This window comes from Physeter macrocephalus, chromosome 11, assembly GCF_002837175.3.
Source record: "Physeter macrocephalus isolate SW-GA chromosome 11, ASM283717v5, whole genome shotgun sequence".
Lineage (NCBI taxonomy): Eukaryota > Metazoa > Chordata > Mammalia > Artiodactyla > Physeteridae > Physeter > Physeter macrocephalus.
The window spans coordinates 142,352,655-142,376,496 of NC_041224.1; the positions used below are offsets into that span (position 1 = coordinate 142,352,655).

Genomic DNA, 23,842 nt, shown 5'->3' on the forward strand with positions numbered 1-23,842 from the left:
AGTAAAGATGTACTTTAAAAAAGATGCAATGATGGGAGAAAGGCAAATAGGCACCAGAGCCAACTAAAAACATCTCAAATGGCCAAAACTGGATTATAACCCAAAGTGTAAAATAAATATTCATGAGTCCTTAGCGATAGGAAAAAAATGATTGAATAAATAAATAGATGGGGGAGAAGAGAAAAATCTCCAGTGCCGAAGAATTCCAAATAATTTATGTAGACACTACATCCTCAAGGAAAGTGAGCATAAATCCCCACTCCTTAAGTGTAGTCTGTGCATAGTGACTTTCTTCCAAAGAGTATAATAAAGATAGGGGGAATAAGAGTACTTTACAGTGGAGAAATCTGACAAACAATACCTTAGCCAGGTGATCAAGGTTAACATCAACAATGATAAGACATGTTGATAGCATGTATCCTTGATATGAAGTGATGAAAATGGTACTTCATCTCTGTGGTCTTCCTCAAAAGAATATAAAAACCCCAGTCTGATCATGAGAAAAACACTGGACAAATTACAATAGAAGGACATTCTACAAAATATATGACCACCACTCAAAACTGTCAAGGTCATCAAAATCAAGGAAAGTCTGGGAAATTGTCACAGCCAAGAAGAGCCTAAGGAGACATGCCTACTTAATGTAATGTGGTACCCTGGATGAGATCCCAGAACATAGACGGGACATTATATAAAAACTAAGGAAACTGGAATGAAGTATGGACTTTAGTTAATTAAAACATATCAATATCAGTTCATTAATTATAACAAATATATTATACTAATGTTAGGTGGTAGGTAATAGTAGGAGAAATCACGTGGGGGTATATATAAACTCTCTGTACTATCTTTGCAATTTTTCTGTAAATCCAAAGATGTTCTAAAATTAAATTTTTTTTTTAAATTCCAGCAGGCGTTTTTACAGAAATGGACAAATTGATCCTAAAACTTACAGGGAAATGCAAAGAATGTAGAACAGCCAAACAGCTTTCTTAAAAGCTCTGCAACGGGAGAGGCCACAACAGTGAGAAGCCCGCTTACCGCAAAAAAAAGAAAAAAAAAAAAAAAAAAAAAGGAATCAATCAGAGGGCTGATATTCAGACTTTTTTATAAAGCTACAGTAATCAAAACAATATAGTTTGGTATCAAGTTCAACGAACAAATTACTGAAAGAGAAAAGAGGTGAGAAAGAGATCCACACATATATGGACAACTAATTTTTGACAAAGGTGAAAAGGCAATTTACTGGAGAAATAATAGCCTTTCAACATATAGTGTGGAAACAACTCAATATTAATATGCCAAAAAAAAAAACTACTTCAAATCATACCTCTTACCATATACAGAAATGAACTATAAATCACAGGCCTAAGTGATGCTAACCCCCAAAATATAAAATTTCTAGAAGAAAACACAGAAGAAATTATTTTGACCTTGAATTAGGCAAAAATTTCCTAGATAAAACACCAAAAGCATGATCCACAAAAAGATAAAAACTCTAATTCAAAAAGATACATGCACCCCAATGTTCATAGCAGCACTATTCACAATAGCCAAGACGTGGAAGCAACCTAAATGGCCATCAACAGAGGGATGGATAAAGAAGATGTGGTATATAGGTATATATATGCAATGGAATATTAGCCATCTACTAAAATAAAAATGAAATATTGCTGTTTGCAGCAACATGGATGGACCTAGAGATTATCATACTAAGTGAAGTAAGTCAGACAAAGACAAATATTCTATGATATCACTTATACAAAGAATCTAAAAAATAATACAAATGAACTTATTTACAAACCAGAAACAGACTCACAGACATAGAGAGCAAACCTATGGTTACCAAAGGAAAAAGGGGAGAGGGAGGGACAAATTAGAGGTATGGGATTAACATATACACACCACTATATACGAAATAGATAAACAACAAGGATTTACTGTACAGCACAACGAACTATAGTCAATATCTTGTAATAACCTACAATGAAAAAGAATCTGAAAATATTTATATATATATAAAGTGAATCACCTTGCTGTACACCCGAAACTAACACAATAATGTAAATCAACTATAGTTCAATTTTTTTAATTAATTTTTAAAAAGCATGATCCATAAAAGAAAAAAATTATAAATTGGACTTATCAAAATTAAAACATCTACTCTCCTAAAGACACTGTAAAGAGATGGAAAGACAAACCACAGACTAAGAGAATATATTTGCAAACTACATATCTGATAAACAGAATATATAAAAACTGCATATCAAAATATACAAAAAGCTCTCAAAACCCAATAAGAAAACAGACCTAATAAAGAAATGGGCAAAATATTTCGACAGACACTTCACAAAGAAGATATATGGGTGGCAAGTAAACACATGCAAAGATTCTCGGGACTTCCTTGGTGGCACAGTGGTTAAGAATCCACCTGCCCATGCAGGGGACACAGGTTCAATCCCTGGTCCGGGAAGATCCCACATGCCACGGAGCAACTAAGCCCAAGTGCCACAACTACTGAGCCTGTGCTCTAGAGCCTGCAAGCAACAACTACTGAGCCCACGTGCCACAACTACTGAAGCCCACGTGCCTAGAGCCCGTGCTCCGCAACGAGAGAAGCCACCGCAATGAAAAACCCGTGCACTGCAATGAAGAGTAGCCCCCACTCGCCGCAACTAGAGAAAGCCCGTGTGCAGCAACAGAGACCTGTCACAGACAAAAATAAATAAATAAATTTATTTTAAAAAAAAAAGATTCTCAGCATCACTAATCATTAGGGAAATGAAAATTAAAACAATGATATCCTACTACACATCTATTAGAATGACTAAAATTTTAAAGACTGACGATACCAATTACTGGTGAGGATGGAAGGCAACTCGAACTCTTACACACTGGTAGTAGAAATGTAAAATGGTACAACCTTTTTGGAAGACAATTTGTCCGTTTCCTCAAAACTTATGCATACATCTACATATGATACAACCATTCCACTCCTAGGTATTTACCCAAGAATAAAAGGTTGTGCATGAATCTTCATATCAGCTTTGTTTTATTAGCCCAAAACCAGAAAAAAAAAACTGGAAACAACCCAAATATCCAACAAGAAAATAAATGGAAAGGAAATTGTGGGATATACATACAATGGAAAAGTACTCAGCAATAAAAAGGAATGAACCATTGATACACACTACAACAAAGATGAATCTCAAAACAATTATTCTGTGTGAAGGAAGCCACACAAAAAAAGAATACATCTTGTTCAATTCAATTTATATAAAATTCTGAAAAATGCAAAATGATCTCCAGTTACATAAAGCATATGAGTGGTTTCTTGGTTGGGGGATGACAAGTGTGAAGGTGAAACTACAAAGTGACACTAGCAAACTTTTGGATATGAAGGATATGTTCATTACCTTGATTACGGAAAGGATTTCATAACTATATACATATGTCAAAGCTCGTCAAACCATGCATTTTAAATACATACTGTTTAGTGCATGTCAATTATACCTCAGTAATGCTGCTTAAAAATAGAATAAATTCTAAACTGCCATAATAAAATACCATACAGATCCATTAGACCCTTTTTTAATGTAAGATAATGGAATCTTAGTGACCTTATTTTTACTATAGCTTGAAACATACTACTGTTTTATCATCCTAGAAATTATTTCAATTATTCCCCATAATGCTAAAAAAAAAGCTAAAGTAATAAGAAACAAAAGAATGATGGAATCACCTGAAGAATGATGCAATAGTTAAATAAATAACAACTACTATATCAACCTTCAGTTTTCTTACTGCAGTGCCCAAATTACTACATCTTTTTTTGTATCATCTCTTAAGAGGATATGACAATATCCTAGATGAATTTGCTCAAACTCAAAAAATCAGTGAGCTACTGGTATATTCTTAAGTATACAATTTAATGATTTTTAGTAAATTTACAAAGCAACCATCAAAACAATCCAATTTTAGGACATTTTCATCAACCCAAAACAGATCCCTGATTCCCAATTACAGTCACTCAAGTGTATATTTTTAAGGACTAAAAGGAAATATTACCTTCTCATCCAGTCAGTCATTAAAGAGAATGGATTTCATTCCACAATAATATGGGACAAGAACTTTGACTATCCATTTTGCTAAAAGAATGTGTGTTAATTTTTTTTTACTTTTTATGATGTTGGTGTACCATCACTTTTACACAACTTGCTACAGTCTTTAAGTAAATAAATACTATAGGCGGGTACATATACAAAGGTATTGTGAAGAAAGGAGATGATGTAGAAATTATTAATTAATTGGATTGGTCATTCTAACTGGTGTTTATAAATCTAAAAATGAGAACCTTTTATAATTATGGGGTAAAAGAGATAGTGGTCCTCTCTTCAATCAAATTACAAGGCATCAAAGTTTTCAAAGGATTTAATTTTGACAATGCAAATGCAAAAAAATAAGATAATAAGCTTGAACTTATTACTGATACATTTGCATTTTGACGATACAAATGCAAGAAGAAGCAGAACCAGTGATAAGGTAGAACCTACTAAAGATGTATTTGAAATCTGGACTCAGTATTTACAAGATGGATACGTTCTATGTTCATGCACGACCATTGATCAGTGGTTAGTTGCACTCAAAGGATGTCGTCAATTTTGGGTATATATATCTTCTAAACCAAGAACATATGGGAAAAAATTTGATTGTGCTATGTCTAAATCTCTACTAAATTTTCTAATTTTTTTTCCACTATTCATTTATTCTTACATCTATAAAATAACTTAAAATTACAAAAAAACTAAAAAGGGTCCATTAGACCTGGATAATAAAAGGGGATGACTATTTTTCCCGATAAAAAAAGGGTTAGAAACAAATGAAATTCCAGAAAGCATTATGCTAGAAGAAAATCAGAGGCCATGCCCACCTATGCCCATACATAATTTCCCTTAGCCTCAAAAGTACTGTTTCCTAGATTTTAGAAATTATTTGAGTAGTGACTTCTACTACTATGTGCTTTGTGTTTAAAGCAACATTTCTCAAACTTTTCTTACCATAATTAGTAAATATTCTTTACATGAAAACTCACTACAAGTGTGTATACATATGCACATATGACTGAACAATACTTACATTTCTTTTTGTTTCACAAAACAATACCTACATTTACTATGTACAATGCCCTTGTCTAGTTTATTTTGTTTTACTCCATTTTGTAAAATATTGGACAAAATCCACAATCTGAAAACACTAATAATATAGCCTTTCAATATATCATTTTTAAACTTTAAGTTGAGAGTTAAGATGGTACTGGATAAATTATCTGTAACAAGTAAATAAAACCCACCAAGACCAGTAGGCAAGCTCAACTAACAGATGAAGTAGTAGAGCCACCATGAGGTTACACACATTAACTTCAAGCAAATGAGAGGATAAAGGAAACAACTAACTCAGAAAGAACGGCAGCTTCATGGAAAAGTTACCACAGAGTTCCAAGAAATACCCTCCTGCTGCTGACTCTTTTGCTGGGAAACCAGAGCTGTCCAAATGTCTTACAACTGGAACGACTACTGTCTCACTAGCAAGTTCAAGCTATTGAATCTTTCTTCCTCTTCTTCTCTGGGATGAAGAGGTGAAAACAGTAGAATGAAGTAAACATTATTGCTTCTGCTTCCCTTACTTTCAATTCTTTCTAAATTAAGTTTGAGGTAAAACTCAAAGCAAGAGACCTAAAGGTTTAATGAATTTTCTCTAAATCTAAAAACAGTTAATCACTCCTTGGAAGAATATTTTTAAAAGATTTAGAAAGTGGCAATCCCTCAAGTTCTGATGTTACTCATCATAAACTATCAAAGCAGATACACTGCATGCTTATAACACAAGGCAAACGAGAGGACAGGAGAGACTAAGCTAGTAACTAAAATATAAAGTGCCATCTACACTGGGTAAGGAGGTTAAAAGAAAGTAGAAGGTGATGAATGGTGGGATTCTATTTTGTTTTCATATTCATTAGCCCCAGAAAGGGTAAGATAATTTGGGGCTTGATGGGATAGGCAAGATGCTGACTTAAATGAAAAAATAAAATTTTTGAAGACCCCCCCCCCCAAAAAAGGGCAAAGCAATCATAATAAGAAATCTAAAGAAACATAATCATTGTACAATACATGGCTCAACTGAAAATAATATTTACATATTTACCATGGAAATAGTGAATACTGATTTAATTTTAAAACTGTGATATAACTGTATTGGGAAATAATAGGAGAAGTGAAATAAGAATAGGGAAGGAGTTTTAGAGGGCTAGATCTTCATCTCTCAATTAAGATGTCAAGAGGCAGGTCTAAAACTGGAAATCAAGAAACTGCAGTATAACTGTATGATTTAGAAATATACAGATAAATGGGATAACAAAAATTAAGATGTAGAAGCTGGGCAGAGTCAAAACTGGTCATCTGATCCACATTTTACCATCTTATTGATAATTTTCCTTTCAGAAACATTACTCCCTTCAAATATTTTTCATAAACTAAAAAATGATTAACTATCCCTTCTGAACATAAGGAGGACATATGTAGTCAAAAAAGTTACTGGTACTATCTTGGAACCAGAGGGGAGAGACTATTAGAAATTGGAGTAAGCACCAAAGAAGAAGAGTGAGAAATGGTGAAAGAAACTGAATCCTGGTCAGATCACTGGAGCCCTGCATCAAGTCTCACTTGAAGCTAGTCCTTCCCTTTCCCTATTGGCCAATAAAGTTCACTTATTATTTAAGGCAAAAAAAAAAGATTAACCAACCATGTTCATTCTGCTTTCCCAAAGCATAGCCAGTTGTTTTCCAGACCCAACAATCACAATTCTTTTAACCAAAGCAGGATCTAATTCCTGACCCGTGCTTATTTCTATTGCTCTTATTTTTTTCAAATCTAAGTCTGCACATTCTTCTGAAATCAGTATGACCAAATACGATGGAGAATTTAGTTTTATGACTAAATTGACAAGACTTGGTATTACAGAAACATGACACAGGATCCCATCCTCAGGGCCAACTCTTATCAGGCAACTGTACACCTAGCATATTGGACAGCCAGAGCAGATCATTTTTCATCACACCTGCTCCTTTTTACAACAAAATTATTTTCTGTAATAATCATGAAATGAAAAATAATAACAATGCAGAAAAGACACAAATTTTTTCTTCTACTGGATTTTGTACACATTATACCACTAAAAATTTTTAAATAAAAATAAAATTCACACAACAAAAAAGGGAAAAGTAACAGACAAAAATACCCATTAATTATACTAATTTAATTTTTGAAAACAGGAAAATATTTGTAAGTACATAAGAGATTGTCACATCATAGTTTCTGTTTTGAGTTTTACTTATGCAAATTTGTCAGTGAATTCATTAAAGTTGATCTTCCTCGTATACTCATGTTCAATAGGGAATAAAGCCAGATTTTTCAATTTATCTTTGCTCATAATAAATTGAAGAATATTTTTTGTTAATTTTAATTTTGAGTTTCTTTCTTTAAGCAACAGGTATCCAAATAGCTAGAAAATATCTTAATGATAATAAGTTTGATAGTCTCATAAAATAGCTATTTCACAATAAATTCCAGAAATTGCAATAATGTTCATGTCTTTGCTTCTTTAGGATTTTTTCTAGCAACTTTCAGGCGTCCCATAGTCGAAAAGCTTTAAACAAAAATAAATACTCCAAGAACTTAAGTTCTATATCTTCATCTCTACAATCACTGGAGTATCAGTTCACTTCAAATCTACCACTTAAACTCAGAAATATTTAATACCACGGGGGAACTGAAAAGAGAAATTTTGCCAGAAAGGAGTCAGAAGGATTCTAAAATCTGACAAACTTACTCTTGAGTGAGGCTAAATGTAGGTGGGTTCGTTGGCGGTGGCAGGGGGTGGTGATGTTCTGAGGCTGACTATAAAACTGGGAGTTCTCTGATTACACTTCTGTAATACAACACAATATAATTCAGGAACAAAGAATAAAGATGTGCTCATTGGAAGCTTACTTATATACTATGAAATCGAAAGTTAATAACAGCAATTGTTTAGAACTTGGACCAAAAGAAGATGTTTTCAGGAAGGAGTATTTGAAAACCAACATTGTTTAGAACTGCTAGTACATGCTGATTTAAAAAAAAACAAACAAAAAAACAGACTGACTTTTAATTGGTTTTATTTTATTATTATTTTTTAATTCTCTACAGATAATGCAACCCTTATTGCCTGCATCTGGCTGGGATGGACCATTCCTTGCTACACCTCTGCTATCAGGGCACCAACCCAAAAGTTACCTAAGCTCCAACCTAAAAGCCTGTGAGTCACAATGCCCAACTCAGTCCTATTTTCCTCATGGGGGAAAAAATGGGGGCTGAAAACTTGGCTCATACTTAGAGCAGAATTTTTAAGTTACAGGATTTTAAAAATATACGAATTTTAAAATGCACACATGAACTCAAAATTAGGTAAACAAAAGCTTTTCAACCAACTGCCCCTTGAAATAGTGAAATGGGCTTATTTCTATAGGATTTATCAATGACCTTTTTTTAAAATTAATTTTTATTGGAGTATAGTTGTTTTACAATGTTGTGTTAGTTTCTGCTGTACAGCAAAGTGAATCAGCTATATGTATACATATATCCCCTCTTTTTTGGATTTCCTTCCCATTTAGGTCACCAAAGAGCACTGAGTAGAGCTCCCTGTGCTATAAAGTAAGTTCTCATTAGTTGTCTATTTTATACATAGTAGTGTATATATGTCAATCTCAATCTCCCAATTCATCCCACCCCCTCTTCCCCCTCCCACGGTATCCATATGTCCATTCTCTACGTCTGTGTCTCTATTTCTTAGAGCAGAATAATTTTGTTTTCATTTTTTTGAGAATAAAATAAGCAAAGTTGCTATATAAACTCATTGCCTTTAAAAATACTATCTGAAATTAAAACAATCTAAAAGCATAATAAAAATAAAGCTCATTCAGATTTTGAAAGCTCTGTAAATGGAATGGCCTTGGCCATAAGGTACAGCAGAGAAAAAGTATCCTAAGAGACTAAAAATCTAGTCTTAGCTTTGCACTACCCAGAGATGTGACTCTGAGTACAGAAGCATTTTCTTCTTTGGCCTCTACTGTAGTCAACTCATGACAGTTCACTCTCCCATAAAAGAGGAGAGCTGTTAAGGATTTTTCCCAGTTCTTGCAGCCTCTTTAGAAACATATTGTTTTTAATATTTGATAAATAACTGAACTTAAAGCAACTCACACAACTGTCTTGCCCCAGAGAACCCTTCTCCCTAGTGTCCCTTATCACATTTAAATGGCAATTTTGTACCTCAGATATAACCCTGGGAGCAACTTTTTAGTAACCCTGCACACGACATCCAATCCATCAAAAATTCTCTATTTTATGCTATCAAAATTATATTCATAATTTGACCACTTTCTCAGCAACTACACTGTTACTATCTTAGTATAAGCCACTACCATCTTAACTAAGACAGTTGCAAGTTTTCTTGTTTTCTCTCCACCATCCATTCTCCTATAACAGATCTTTCTAAATGTAAGTCATATGACACACCTTTGTTCAATATTCTATGGCTTCTCATCTTCGTCACAGTAAAATCCCAAGTCTTGACCATCATCTAAAAAAAAACCCTACATGGTCTAACTGGGCCCAGCTTGCCTTCTTATATAAAAACCTGCTACCACTCTGACCTCATCTCCTGCTATTCCCCAATTCACGCTACTCCAGGCACTGGACTCCTTTCTCATCCTCATACACATGCCCATCTCAGGGCCACTGCACTTAGAGTTGCTCTGCCTATCCCCATTATATCACATGATTAGCTTCTTTGCTTAATTCATGTCTGTTCAAATATCATCCTACAAAAGATTCCACCCCAACCTATGTAAAAATAGCACTCTACACCAATCACTACATATCCCTTTATCCTGAGGTATTTGTCTTTTGAAGACAAATACCGCAGGATAAAGTATTTTGATACTGCCATCTAACAAATTCATCAGTGTATTTATATTGTTCATTTCATCCCAATATAATGTGAGCTTCATGACAGTAGGTGCTTTCTCTGTTTTGCTCACTGTTGTTTTTTTAGTACCTAGAAGCGTAACTGACACACAGGAGGTGCTTCATAATCGAATGAGCGATAATCAAATGAATAACAAAAGTAAAAAAAAAACTGCTAAATAATCAATTATTTTCTCAATTAACATGAGCTAAATACTATGAGGTTTCGTTTCCCAGCAGAGACAATTACATATAGATATACAGAGTCAATTGAATTTTATAGCGATTTGGGAGGGACTGAGCAAATTCCAATTATAAACGGAACTTCCTTTTTTAGGGTCCTGCAGAAATCTGAATTAAAACTATATTTCATTGTCATAATTTATAGTTATAATTTTATTACTAAACTAAATAATTTATTTAGTGCTGATTTTCTGAGATTAATTTTGGAGTATACATATTTTTAAATTAATACTATGATTGAATACTTTTAAAGTCCTTACTACAAACGACTATTCTGGAATCAACTGCATAATTACATTTCCTCAGTGACCCTGTAATCTCGTGAGCATTTACTCTAGACTAAACAGCCTCATTCAGCTGCCCTGTGTCTGACGGTCGATGAAAGAAGCTTGTTTGACAACTGCTTCAAGCAGAAACATATTTTTTTCCATGACTGTAAAAAAAAGATTTAAAACTTACCAGACTAGTGCCAGACTAGAAGATTAAGCAAAAGATTCATGATAGATGTGAGTTGATTTCTTTTTAATTCAAATGCCAGCAAAAACAGATAAAGACATTTTGCTGTCATAGCTATAAAAAAAGTTAATTTAGTAATATTTTCATAATTACAACAAAGTATATATCATATATTATATACACATACGTATTGCAATTTTTGTGAGTTTTGTACTTCTCCATATTCTTTGATTTTCTGGCGCCCCTGAGAATTTTTCCAAAACTAATGTATAAACTTAACTGTACAGGATTAAAAACAAAACAAACAGAAACCAAAACAAACACCTTTTCTCCATTCTTAGACAATCCATGTATAATAAGTCAATAGGTAAAGACTTTGACCAAAAAATAGAAATTCTACAACATGATTTTAAAAAAATACTTCAACATGATAAGAAAAGTCACTTAATCAACCAACATGATACTTAATGATGAAACACTTGAAGGATTCACACACAAAAAAATGAGACAAAAGAAACTGCAATTATCAAAACTGTATGACACGAGAAGTTCTAGCCAAATGCAATAAAATATGAAACCAAAATCAGAGACAGAGCATTTAAAAGAAAAAAATTGTTTTTTCAGGTGACTGACTTCCAGATAAAACCCCAGATAGTCACCTTAAAAAACAAAATTATCAGTAAAACAGCTATATACAAAATGAAAATATATTTAACCAAGAACCAGTAAGAAAGCATAATGAAAACAATTTTATAATAACAGCATCATAAGTATGATGTAACAAAAATTAATTTCCAAGAAATGTGTCAGATATGCAAAAACTTAATAAATTTTAAAAGTCCACTCTTTCCGTATCAGTTTATAAGTTTAAAGCAATTCCAAATAAAATACCCAAAAAACGGGTGTTTGGTTGTATCTAGGGGGTAATAGGGATGGCTGTGTCTTAGCTGTTAAGGTGTTTTGGTTTGCTTTGTTTGATTACTTGTTTCATAATATTCTATAATGAAAATTTTCAAATGTACAGAAAACTTGAAAGAACTGTAGGGTGCTTTGCTGCTTTGGCCAACAAAGTTTACTTGGAAGAACATATGTATAAAAATGCTAAGAACACTGTGAAAAAGATAAGTAGCAAAGGAAGACTTGCCCCACTCTGGTAGGCAGAATTCTGGGATGGCCCCCAAGATTCCCACCCCCTTGTGTGCAGCCCTGCATGATTTTGTCCTCATGGATATGATGGATTTCAATCCTTAGATTATATTATATCACAAGAGGGATTTTGCAGATGTAATTAAGATCTCGAATTGGTTGATTATAAGTTAATAAAAAAGGAAATTATCTAAGTGGGCCAAACTTAAACAAGTAGGACCCCTTAAAAAAGGAAGAGATTTGAAGAGATTTTCTCCTGTTAGCACTGAAGAAGATGGAAGCCACTGTGAGTTCTACACTGGCAAGAAACCTAATTCTACCAATAATATGAATGAGCTTGAAAGACAGCCCCCCAGACCTCGCTTACATGGACCCACAGCACCTGCTGACACTTTGATCACAGCCACATGCAATCTGAGTATACAATCCAAGTAACCCATGCCCAGACTCATAATCCACAGACACTGATAATAAATGAGATAAAATGGATGTTGTTTTAAGCCACTTAAATCTGTGGTAATTTGATACACAGCAATAGAAAATAAATATACAACTTAATACTAAAACATATCATGAATTTAAATGAATAATAATGTGATATGGTTAAAAAACATAAACATAGATTATTGGAAAAGAAAGGTCAGTGGACCAAAAGCCCTAGTATGTTTATCTAAAACTTCAATGGAAAAAAGAAGGACTACTGAATAAATTATTCTGGGCCAATTGATTTACTAGTTGAAAAAGCAGAGTAAAGATTCTTTTATAGCTCCTTACAAATAAATAAATTCCAGATGGATTAAGTGATTACATGTAGATATCAAAGCTACCTAAAAATTAGAATATAAATAAATATATATAAAGTTTTGTGTTGGTTTAGGACTTCTTAAGTAGAAGAGCAATGGAAAATTAGCAGGACATCATTAATATATTTTACTGCTCAAAGATTAAACCTACTTCACATAAAGCAACCCAAGTGTCCATCAACAGATGAATGGATAAAGATGTGGTGTGTTTATACACACACACACACACACACACACACACACACACACACACACACACTGGAATGTTACTCAACCATAAAAAAGAATGAAATCCTGCCATTTGCAACAATGTGGATGAACCTAGACAGTATTATGTGTAGTGAAATAAGTCAGACAGAGAAAGACAAAAGCTCTGTTATTATTTATATGTGGAATCTAAAAAATAAAACAAATGAATATACATAACAAAACAGAAACAGACTCACAGATATAGAAAACAAACTAGTGGTTACAAATAGAGAGAGGGAAGAGGGAGGGGCAAGATAGGGGTATGGGATTAAGAGATGCAAGCTACTATGTATAAATTAGAAAAGGAACAAGGATATACTGTACAGCAAAGGGAAACATAGTCATTATTTTGTAATAATTTTAAAGGGAATATAGTCTATAAAAATACTGAATCACTATGCTGTAACCTGAAACTAATATAATATTGTAAATCAACTACATTTCAATTAAAACAAAAATAGGCACAAAGTCAATCATGGCCATAAAAAGTCAAAAAAGAAAAACAGGGCTTCCCTGGTGGCGCAGTGGTTGAGGGTCCGCCTGCTGACGCAGGGGACACGGGTTCGTGCCCCGGTCCAGGAGGGTCCCACATGCCGCGGAGCGGCTGGGCCTGTGGGCCATGGCCACTGAGCCTGCGCATCTAGAGCCTGTGCTTCTCAACGGGAGAGGCCACGGCCATGAGAGGTCCGCGTACCACAAAGAAAAAAACCCAAAAACAAAAACATAAGATATCAAATGTTAATAGTCTTACTATATGGCTGACATATAAATAAGGAAAAATGCTACTCCAATAGAAAAGGGAATAAGGGGCATAAACAGACAATTCATGCATAGGGAGGAAAAGAGGGAAAGAAATTACTAAGGGGACTGTGCCACAATTGTAAAGGTGCCTCCTAAGGAAATGGAACAGCACATGCAATGGCACAAAAATTTGTGAGACACCATGAGGTTCTTAAGAAACACCAAGTATGAGAGGACCAGGACATATGGCTACAAAGGTAGATAGGGGACAGATTATGCAGATAATGATGAGCCACTGAAGAATATTAATAATAGAGAGACATGCCCAGATTGATATATTAGAAAGTTTTCTCTGGCAAAAATGAGGAAGACTTAAGGAGGGAGACTAAGAGAGTGTTACAACAAAAAATTTTTTAGAATATGTTTCATACCTCATCTCAAATTCTTGACATATAAAGTTCCAATTTATCAATTTTTAAGAGCAAAAGAATGATCACGAAAAGTATCTCCAGGGTTTGCATAAACCTTCCAGACTTCAGAAAATACTACAAAGCTACAGTAATAAAAACAGCATGGTATTGGCACAAAAACAGACATATAGATCAGTGGAACAGAACAGAGGGCCCAGAAATAAATCCACACACCTATGGCCAATTAATCTGCAACAAAAATGTCAAGAATATACAATGGAGAAAAGACAGTCTCTTAAGCGAGTGGTGTTGGGAAACCTAGACAGCTAAATGTAAATCAATGAGATTATAACACTCCCTCAAACTGTATACAAAAATAAACTCAAAATGGTTTAAAGACCTAAATGTAAGACATGACACCATAAAAATCCTAGAAGAGAACACAGACAAAACATTATTGACACAAATCATAGCAGTATTTTCTTAGATCAGTCTCCCAAAGCAAAAGAAATAAGCAAAAATAAACAAATGGGATGTAATCAAACTTAAAAGCTTTTGCACAGTAAAGAAAACCATAAACAAAACAAAAGACAACCTACAGAATGGGAGAAAATATTTGCAAATGATGCAAGTAACAAAGGGTTAATATCCAAAATATACAAACAGCTCACACAACTCATTATCAAAAAAACAAACAACCTAATCAAAAATAGACAGAAGACCTAAAGTGACATTTCTCCAAAGACATACAGATGGCCAACAGTCACATGAAAAGATGCTCAACATAGCTAATTATTAGAGAAATGCAAATCAAAACCACAATGAGGTATCACCTCACACAGGCCAGAATGACTTCAACATAGCTAATTATTAGAGAAATGCAAATCAAAACCACAATGAGGTATCACCTCACACAGGCCAGAATGACATCATCAGAAAAGTCTACAAATAATAAATGCTGGAGAGGGTGTGGAGAAAAGGGAACCCTCCTACACTGTTGGTTGGAACGTAAATTGGTGCAGCCACCATGGAAAATAATATGGAGGTTCCTTAAAAAACTAAAAATAGAGCTACCATATGATCCAGCAATCCCACTCCTAAGCATCTATCTGTACACACAATGGAATATTACTCAGCCATAAAAAAGAATGAAATATTGCCATTTGCAGCAACATGGATGGACCTAAAGAATATCATACTAAGGTGAAATAAGTCAGACAAAGACAAATATTATACAATATTACTTATACATGGAAGCTAAAAAATAATACAAATGAATTTATAGACAAAACAGAAACAGACTCCCAGACATAGAAAACATACTTATGGTTACCAAAGGGGAAAGATGGGGGGAAGGATAAATTAGGAATATGGGATTAACAGGTACAAACTACTATACATAAAATGGATAAGCAACAAGGATTTACTCTACAGCACAGGGAATTATATTTGATATCTTATAATAACCTATAATGGAAAATAATCTGAAAAAATACTTATATATAACTGAATCACTTTGCTGTACACTTTGGAAGGAATCCAAAGTGATGGAAGGAAGGAAGGGAGGGAGGAAAAGAATCTCCAGGGTTACTGTGAAGGTGGATCTTCTATTTTAGGGGAACTATATCCTATCCTATTCCCTCAAGAATGAACATTTTAATTGTTTTGCCAATAACAGTAATGGATTTGTAACAGGTCAGTTACTTCTGTTCAGCAATTTGATTTTTATCAGTGTAGTCTACAGCCACACAAGAAAACAAAATTGATAGGTGCTGATGAAGATCAAATAAGAAACTTCCTTCTAATTATCAATTATCATCAGGTTCTACTATTATTACAACCACAATTTTTTTTTTTTTTTTTTTTTTTTTTTTTTTTTTTTGCGGTACACGGGCCTCTAACTGTTGTGGCCTCTCCCGTTGGGGAGCACAGGCTCCGGGTGGGATCTTCCCGGACCGGGGCACGAACCCGTGGTCCCCTGCATCGGCAGGCAGACTCTCAACCACTGCGCCACCCAGGGAAGCCCCACAATTTTTTTCACAAGTGATTTCATAATAATAGCTAAATAATCTTATCAATTGGTTAGGAAGGACTCTAGATAGTAAACTATCACAGTTTAATTCTATTTTTTAAAGCTCTCATAGTTGATAGCACAGGACTTACATCAGTTAACAGGAGAGACAGAAATGAATGTGTGCACTTGGCTACGACACTCTACCACAAAGAAACATACAAAAATGTTCTACGGAAATGAAGATTAAAATTTTATTCTACAGAAATCTGGTAGCAAATGGTTTCATTTAAATTCACAAATAAGTAAAAGTGAAAAATATACATCTTACTTAAAGATTATAGCTTATAACAGTTTTTCCTTATTTCTGGAATAGGTTCATGAATGAAAAGTTCATATTAAATAAATCACATATTTTTAAAACAGTAGTGATATTTGACTAAATAATTTGAAATTGATGAATAAAATTGATAATCCTTGTAATTTGTATTAGTTAAGGGAAATACTCTTCTTTGGGTGGGAGGTAGTAAAATATTAACTAGAAAGCCAGTTGGTTATTAAAAAGACACTCTCACAGTGCCAATCAATGAGACTTTACTAAACTAACCACTAAAGTTGCAGTCTGGGGAATTTCAATTAGCAGTTAAGTTTTCCCAATGCTTGCTCCCACTGGCACAGAATTAATAAAACATGTTTACATATTGCCTTGAGCAAACCAGAAAAGTACTGCCAGTGCAATTTGAACTATAATTATATATTCATAATACCCTCCTGAATGAGAAATTCTCATTTATTCTTCATCTACTTCTAAAGTTTAACTAACTTAGAAAAGATTACAGTAAAAATCACCTAAAATCTCAAGGCAATGTACTTCTGATTTTGTCCTTTATCTAAGTTATACATGAGGACAAAAAAGTAGTTCTTTGGAGACACAATGCCTCCTAAGACCTTATGCCACATACTCCCAAAAATATATAATTAAAATTATTTTGAAAGTGCCTGCATTCATAGTTTTGCACCAACTAAAGTGAAGCTACAAAATGTAGTATTCTTAACTTCTTCATGTCATACAGATTTCAAAGCAAATATAAGAAAATGGAAATAAGGTAATTTATTCTCTATTTGCCTCTAGAGAAACTGAACTTGTTTCCTCTGTAGGATAAAATAACATAAAATGGAAAATTTGTTGTAACAGGAAAAGAAAAGAGAGAGGAGTAGAAGCTAGAGTTTTATGGGAAGGGGGAGAGCCCATTGTAAAAAGATTAACTGGGGCTTATTAGATGTAATCTTCTAACAAAAATATGGACAACCCTTAGAACAGATGTGTAACTACTATACCTTAAGTCAACTAAAGTTTATATTCCTGTACCTTAAGAGTAGCACCTTTGTAGATACCAAATTATTCTTTGAAAATTCACTTCACAGAGTAACTTCTTCAGTTTCTCTCTAAATGTTTCTGAAAATTAGATTATGTAAAAATACATTTTTAAATCTAAAGTAATTTCTAAAAAGGAAGAAAGCAATATAGCTTCAAATAATAATTCCAGAAAAGAAAATGAACTAGTAAAGTAAGAGATCAATTTATGATTTACTTTGGCAAATGTTTAAGTATGAAGTCATAACATGTCACCAAAGAGACCACCTGAGCTAATTCATCCTGGCTCCCAAAATGAAACTGTCTGTAGAATTCAATCCCTTACGGGACTTCCCTTATGGCACAGTGATTAAGACTCTGCACTCCCAATGCAGGGGGCCCAGGTTCGATCCCTGGTCAGGGAACTGGATCCCACACGCGCGCCGCAACTAGGAGTTCACATGCCACAGCTGGGGAGCCCACCTGCGGAAACTAAAAGCCAGGCAACAAAATAAACAAATAAATAAAATATTATTTTTAAAAAAGAATTCAATCCCTTTCTTAAGATACAAGGCTGATGAGAAGGAAGGTATGAGACACATTCTATTTTGGTAGATACTTCTACATCAAGAAAAAGTCAATGTTTCTTTAGCAATTCTGACATCACTATTGATGATCTAGAAATTCTTCCATTACTTAGCCACAGAAGCTGAAAGAAACTTATAATCAAGGTCCATTGCTTGAAATACATACAAACTTGTAATCAGAACAATTTGTCTTCTTAACTGTTGTGGATACAGAATATATTGTACAGTCTTTGTTGAGAGAGACAAAGTATACTTCTAGAATTCTGTAACTAACTATATTTTAAATAGTCAATAATTAATGAAAGCCCCCCAAGCACTAAAACAAAACAAAATAAAACCATGATCCAGTATCCTTTATTTAGGTTCAAATAAGATTTTAGATATGAAAAACTTGGGAAAAGTACACACACTATAGTTATACGTTATCTACATTGCGCTTACCCTACATTTATTTTTTGATAAATTTACTTACTTACTTACTTATTTACTTATTTATTTATTTTTGGCTGCGTTGGATCTTTGTTGCTGCACGTGGGCCTTCTCTAGTTGCGGCAAGCGGGGGTTACTCTTCGTTGCGGTGCACAGGCTTCTCATTGCAGTGGCTTCTCTTGTTGCGGAGCATGGGCTCTAGGCTCACAGGCTTCAGTAGTTGTGGCTCGCAGGCTCAGTAGCTGTGGCACACAGGCTCAGTAGTTGTGGCTCGCAGGCTCTAGAGCGCAGGCTCAGTAGCTGTGGCACACGGGTTTAGTTGTTCAGCGGCATGTGGGATCTTCCCAGACCAGGGCTCAAACCTGTGTCTCCTGCACTGGCAGGTGGATTCTTAACCACTGTGCCACCAGGGAAGCCCTACCCTACATTTTAAAATTCAAACCACAATAGTAAAGACAGAAGTAAAACAAAAAGGGCTCCAAACAATTAAAAGTGTTGCCAAAGCTTATTCAATTTTAAAATTTTACTCAAAACAAGAAAAAAACAAAAAGTCAATCAAGCTACTTTATTTTACAGAGACTTCTAACAGGGTGAGCTAAATATTAACATACAAATATACATTAGCACCACTGCCACAGCAGATTAAAAGAGGAAGATGAGGAGGATATTCCATTGAGTAGACCAAGTAAAAATCAGCAAAAATTGAACATGCACAAGGAAATGAACTATTAAAAAAACAGCCAAGACTCAGCTGCTGGGGTAGGGCGAAGGTTGGGTGCCACTAGAGGAGGAGTAAAAAACCTACTGCCACCCTCCCAAACCCTGTACTGACCCAGAATAAAGGCTTCAATCACTGAGGAAAGGCAGGAAACCCACTCTTACCTAAACTAACATAATGATTGAAGCAGAGGTTGAAAGAAGGGCAGGAAACTGTCTTATACCCAAGACTTCCCATCCCCACCACCACAAAACAGACCTCACCTGTGGGACTGGGAGAGGATAGCAAACTCAACTGCATCCTGAAGTAGGAGACAGAAGTTGTTTGCCTCTGGGGAAGAGAAAGGTACACTGAGAAAGCACCACTCTGAGGCTCTGGCACACAGACCTCCTAAAACAAAAATCAGAACAGGAGAACTAAGAAATCCCCTTGCTCCTACCACAAGACTCATTCCAAGTAAAAAGCAAGAGAAGTCTATCACTGAGGAGGGACACTGAGAGAGAGAACCCCTTTCTGGCTCAAGCTTGCAGAGTCTGCTGAAAGCTGAGGGTGGAGCAAGAAGACTAAGAAAAACCCTCCAGCACTCCAGGCCTCATACTAGGTACAAAGTGGCAACAGATCATGGCTGGAAGACTCTGAAGCCTGTGACACACAGATGGTAACTTGAGCAACAACAACCAAACTGAGATCAAACTACAGACTTGATACTCAACTCCCTACACTAATGGCCTAATAGAAAAAGGGACATAAATACTCTGGCCATAAATATTATTTATCTCAGTCTCTACTGTTCTGTTGTACAATATTCAAACAAAATTACAATAAACACAAGAAAGCAGGAAAAACAAATATACTATTAAGGTATAAAATAGTCAACAGAATCAGACTCAGAGATGTTAGAACAATCAAAGAGGCACCTGAAAATAACATGATTACTAAGCTGAAGGATCTAGTGGAAAAAGTGGATAATATGTGCAAATTGACAGGGAATTTCAACAAAAAGATGGAAATTACAAAAAGGAGTGAAACGGAAATGCTAGAAATGACAACTGCAATATCAGAAAGAATTCTTTTGATGAGCTTATCAGCAAAAGGGACACAGAAGAAGAATAAGTGAACTGTAAGGAAAGGACAAGAAGAATTATCCAAACTTTTGAAACACAAAACTCAAGAAAAGGTTGAAAAATACAAAATAGAGCATCGAAGAACTGTAAAACAACATCAGAAGGTCATACCTATGTGAAATCAGAGTCTCAGAATGAAAACATAGAGAAAATGGGGCAGAAGAAATCTGTGAAGAGATACTGGTTGAGTTATTTACAAAATAAAAACAAATTATAGTCCCAAGCTTTCAGAGAAACTTTTAAAGCTCAGAGAAACTATATCTTCATATATAATGTCACGTTATTGTAGAAAACATACAGTAAAATCTTGCTTTTTTAATCCAAGCTGGCAATTTCTGCCTATTATTTGGAGTATTTAGACCTGTTCTATCAAACATGGTAGCCACTAACTATATGTGGTTATTTAAATTAAACTGAGTAAAATTTAATATACAATTCTTCAGTTACACTAGGCATATTCAAGTGCTCAGTAGAAGCATGCAACTGGTGGCTACTATACTGAACAGCACAAACATAGAATATTCCCATTTCAGAAAGCTTTATTGCATAGTGCTTGTTTAGAACAATGTAATTACTGATACAGTTAAGATTAAATCTACCACAATGCTATTTGTTTCCTAATTATGCCATTTCTTTATTTTTTGCCTCCCTTTCCTGCTCTCCTTTTCATTAATGGAGTATTTTTAATGATTTCATTATTTACTCTGCTACTTGCTTACTGTCTGTCCCTTTTTGTTTTACATTTTTAGTTGTTGCTCTAGGATTTAACTAAATATCTGCAAATACTATTATACCTCTTCATGCATAGTGTAGGAACAGTATAACAGCCAAGTTTTTCCCTCTTCCTATCCTTTGTACTAATTGTTGTACAGTTTATTTTTGTGTTCTTATTATTCATGGCCATTTCCATAACCTTTCAAATGTAATTTTTTAAACAAATTTATTTATTTTATTTCTTTATTTTTGGCTATGTTGGGTCTTCGTTGCTGTGTGTGGGCTTTCTCTACCTGTGGCGAGTGGGGGCTACTATTCATTGCAGTGCACAGGCTTCTCGCTGCAGTGGCTTCTCTTGCTGTGGAGCATGGGCTCTGGGTGCATGGGCGTCAGTAGTTGTGGCTCGCAGGCTCTAGAGAACAAGCTCAGTAGTTGTGGTGCACAGACTTAGTTGCTCCGTGGGATCTTCCCGGACCAGGGCTCGAACCTGTGTCCCCTGCATTGGCAGGTGGATTCTTAACCACTCTGCCACCAGTGAAGCCCTCAAATGTAATTTTAATGACAAAATTATTAGAAAAAGCAACTGTAACAGAGGAGTACTTTAAACACTCTGTCTTCGCTAACATTAAAAGTAACGATTTTAAGAAAATTTATTTTAAAGATACAGAATTCTGACCCTTGCTAACCCAGTAAGAAATAGGAAATCAATGTCTATATCACTTATAACTTTTTACATAAAACCCGATATTGTCTGTCTTTTCAAGCTTCAATTTTAACATGTAGGCCAATTATTTGATAAATTTGTTATGAAAAACTCAAAAGGGGTTTTAGGTTTTGTTTCACTTCCCCACGGCTTCAGGCTTGGAGGTTGCAGGACTTTTAAGAGAATACAAAACTAAAGAATATCTTAAGATCTACCAAAGAGCAGATAAGTGAATTATCTACCATTTTCACAGTAATTTGACCCTGGACCCTCCATATTCATATGTAAAATACTACACTTTATGTTCAAGACTGCAGTTTGGGTTTTGAAGATGCCTGTAGCTATAATTATCTGTTTCATCTACTTTATTTTTGCTGTTGGGGCCTTTTTTTAAATTACTTTTTTATTACTTGGTTTCACCATATCCATTACTTTCTTTTCACATTGTACTTTTTTTTTTTACTATTTTTTTAATTTTTTAATTTAATTTTACTTTTTTTTTTATACAGCAGGTTCTTCTTAGTCATCAATTTTATACACAAGTCAATCCCAATCGCCCAATTCAGCATACCACCATCCCCACCCCACCGCGGATTTCCCCCCTTGTTGTTCATACGTTTGTTCTCTACATCAGTGTCTCAACTTCTGCCCTGCAAACCGGTTCATCTGTACCATTTTTCTAGGTTCCACATACATGCATTAACATACGATAATTGTTTTTCTCTTTCTGACTTACTTCACTCTGTATGACAGTCTCTAGATCCATCCACAGCTCAACAAATGACTCAATTTCGTTCCTTTTTATGGCTGAGTAATATTCCATTGTATATATGTACCACATCTTCTTTATCCATTTGTCTGTCGATGTTGCTTCCAAGACCTGGCTATTGTAAATAGTGCTGCAATGAATTTGGGGCACATGTGTCTTCTTGAATTATGGTGTTCTCTGGATATATGCCCAGGAGTGGGATTGCAGGATCGTAAGGTAATTCTATTTTTAGTTTTATAAGGAACTTCCATACTGTTCTCCATAGTGGCTGTATCAATTTACATTCCCACCAACAGTGCAAGAGGGTTTGCTTTTCTCCACACCCTCTCCAGCATTTGTTGTTTGTAGATTTTTTCATGATGGCAGTTCTGACTGGTGGAAGGTGATATCTCATTGTAGTTTTTTTTTTTTTTTAAACCCCACATTTGTTTATTTATTTTTGTTTGTTTTTTTGATATTGAGCTGCATGAGCTGCTTGTAAATTTTGGACATTAATCCTTTGTCAGTTGCTTCATTTGCAAATATTTTCTCCCATTCTGAGGGTTGTCTTTTCGTATTGTTTATGGTTTCCTTTGGTGTGCAAAAGCTTTTAAGTTTCATTGGGTCCCATTTGTTTACTTTTGTTTTTATTTCCATTTCTCTAGGAGGTGGGTCAAAAAGGATCTTGCTGTGATTTATCTCCTATGCTTCCCTCTAAGAGTTTTATAGTATCTGGCCTTCCACTTAGGTCTTTAATCTATTTTGAGTTTATTTTTGTGTATGGTGTTAGGAAGTGTCTTAATTTCATTCTTTTACATGTAGCTGTCCACTTTTCCCAGCACCACTTATTGAAGAGACTGTCTTTTCTCCATTGTATATCCTTGCCTCCTTTGTAATAGATTAGTTGACCACAGGTGTGTGGGTTTATCTCTGGGCTTTCTTTCTTGTTCCATTGATCTATGTTTCTGTTTTTGTGCCAGTGCCATACTGCCTTGATTACTGTAGCTTTGTAGTATAGTCTGAAGTCAGGGAATCTGATTCCTCCAGCTCCATTTTTTTCCCAAGACTGCTTTGGCTGTTCGGGGTCTTTTGTGTCTCCATATGAATGTTAAGACTTTTTGTTCTAGTTCCATAAAAAATGCCATAGGTAATTTGATAGGGATTGCACTGAACCTGTAGATTGCTTTGGGTAGTTTAGTCATTTTCACAATATTCATTCTTCCTATCCAAGAACATGGTATATCGTTCCATCTGTTGGTATCATCTTTAATTTCTTTCATCAGTGTCTTATAGTTTTCTGCATACAGGTCTTTTGTCTCCCTAGGTAGGTTTATTCCTAGGTATT

At 34.8% G+C, this 23,842-nt stretch overlaps 1 protein-coding gene across 9 annotated transcripts in view; it reads right to left on the reverse strand.

The window, feature by feature from the left end:
* The window catches only part of MNAT1 (MNAT1 component of CDK activating kinase), a 223,416-nt gene that overhangs the window by 64,938 nt on the left and 134,636 nt on the right, over nt 1-23,842 (reverse strand). Inside the window, exon 8 of one of the 9 annotated variants that reach the window (XM_055088513.1) lies at nt 18,555-18,790. The exons of 5 other annotated variants lie outside the window; for them this stretch is intronic. In XM_055088513.1, coding sequence (XP_054944488.1) covers nt 18,784-18,790 — 7 coding nt within the window. In that variant the 3' untranslated portion in view covers nt 18,555-18,783. Of the gene's footprint in view, nt 1-18,554; nt 18,791-18,822; nt 18,913-19,471; nt 19,599-20,963; nt 21,589-23,842 lie in introns of those variants that run through there. 3 more of the 9 variants (XM_024133063.3, XM_024133054.3, XM_055088509.1) reach the window with 3 other exon arrangements.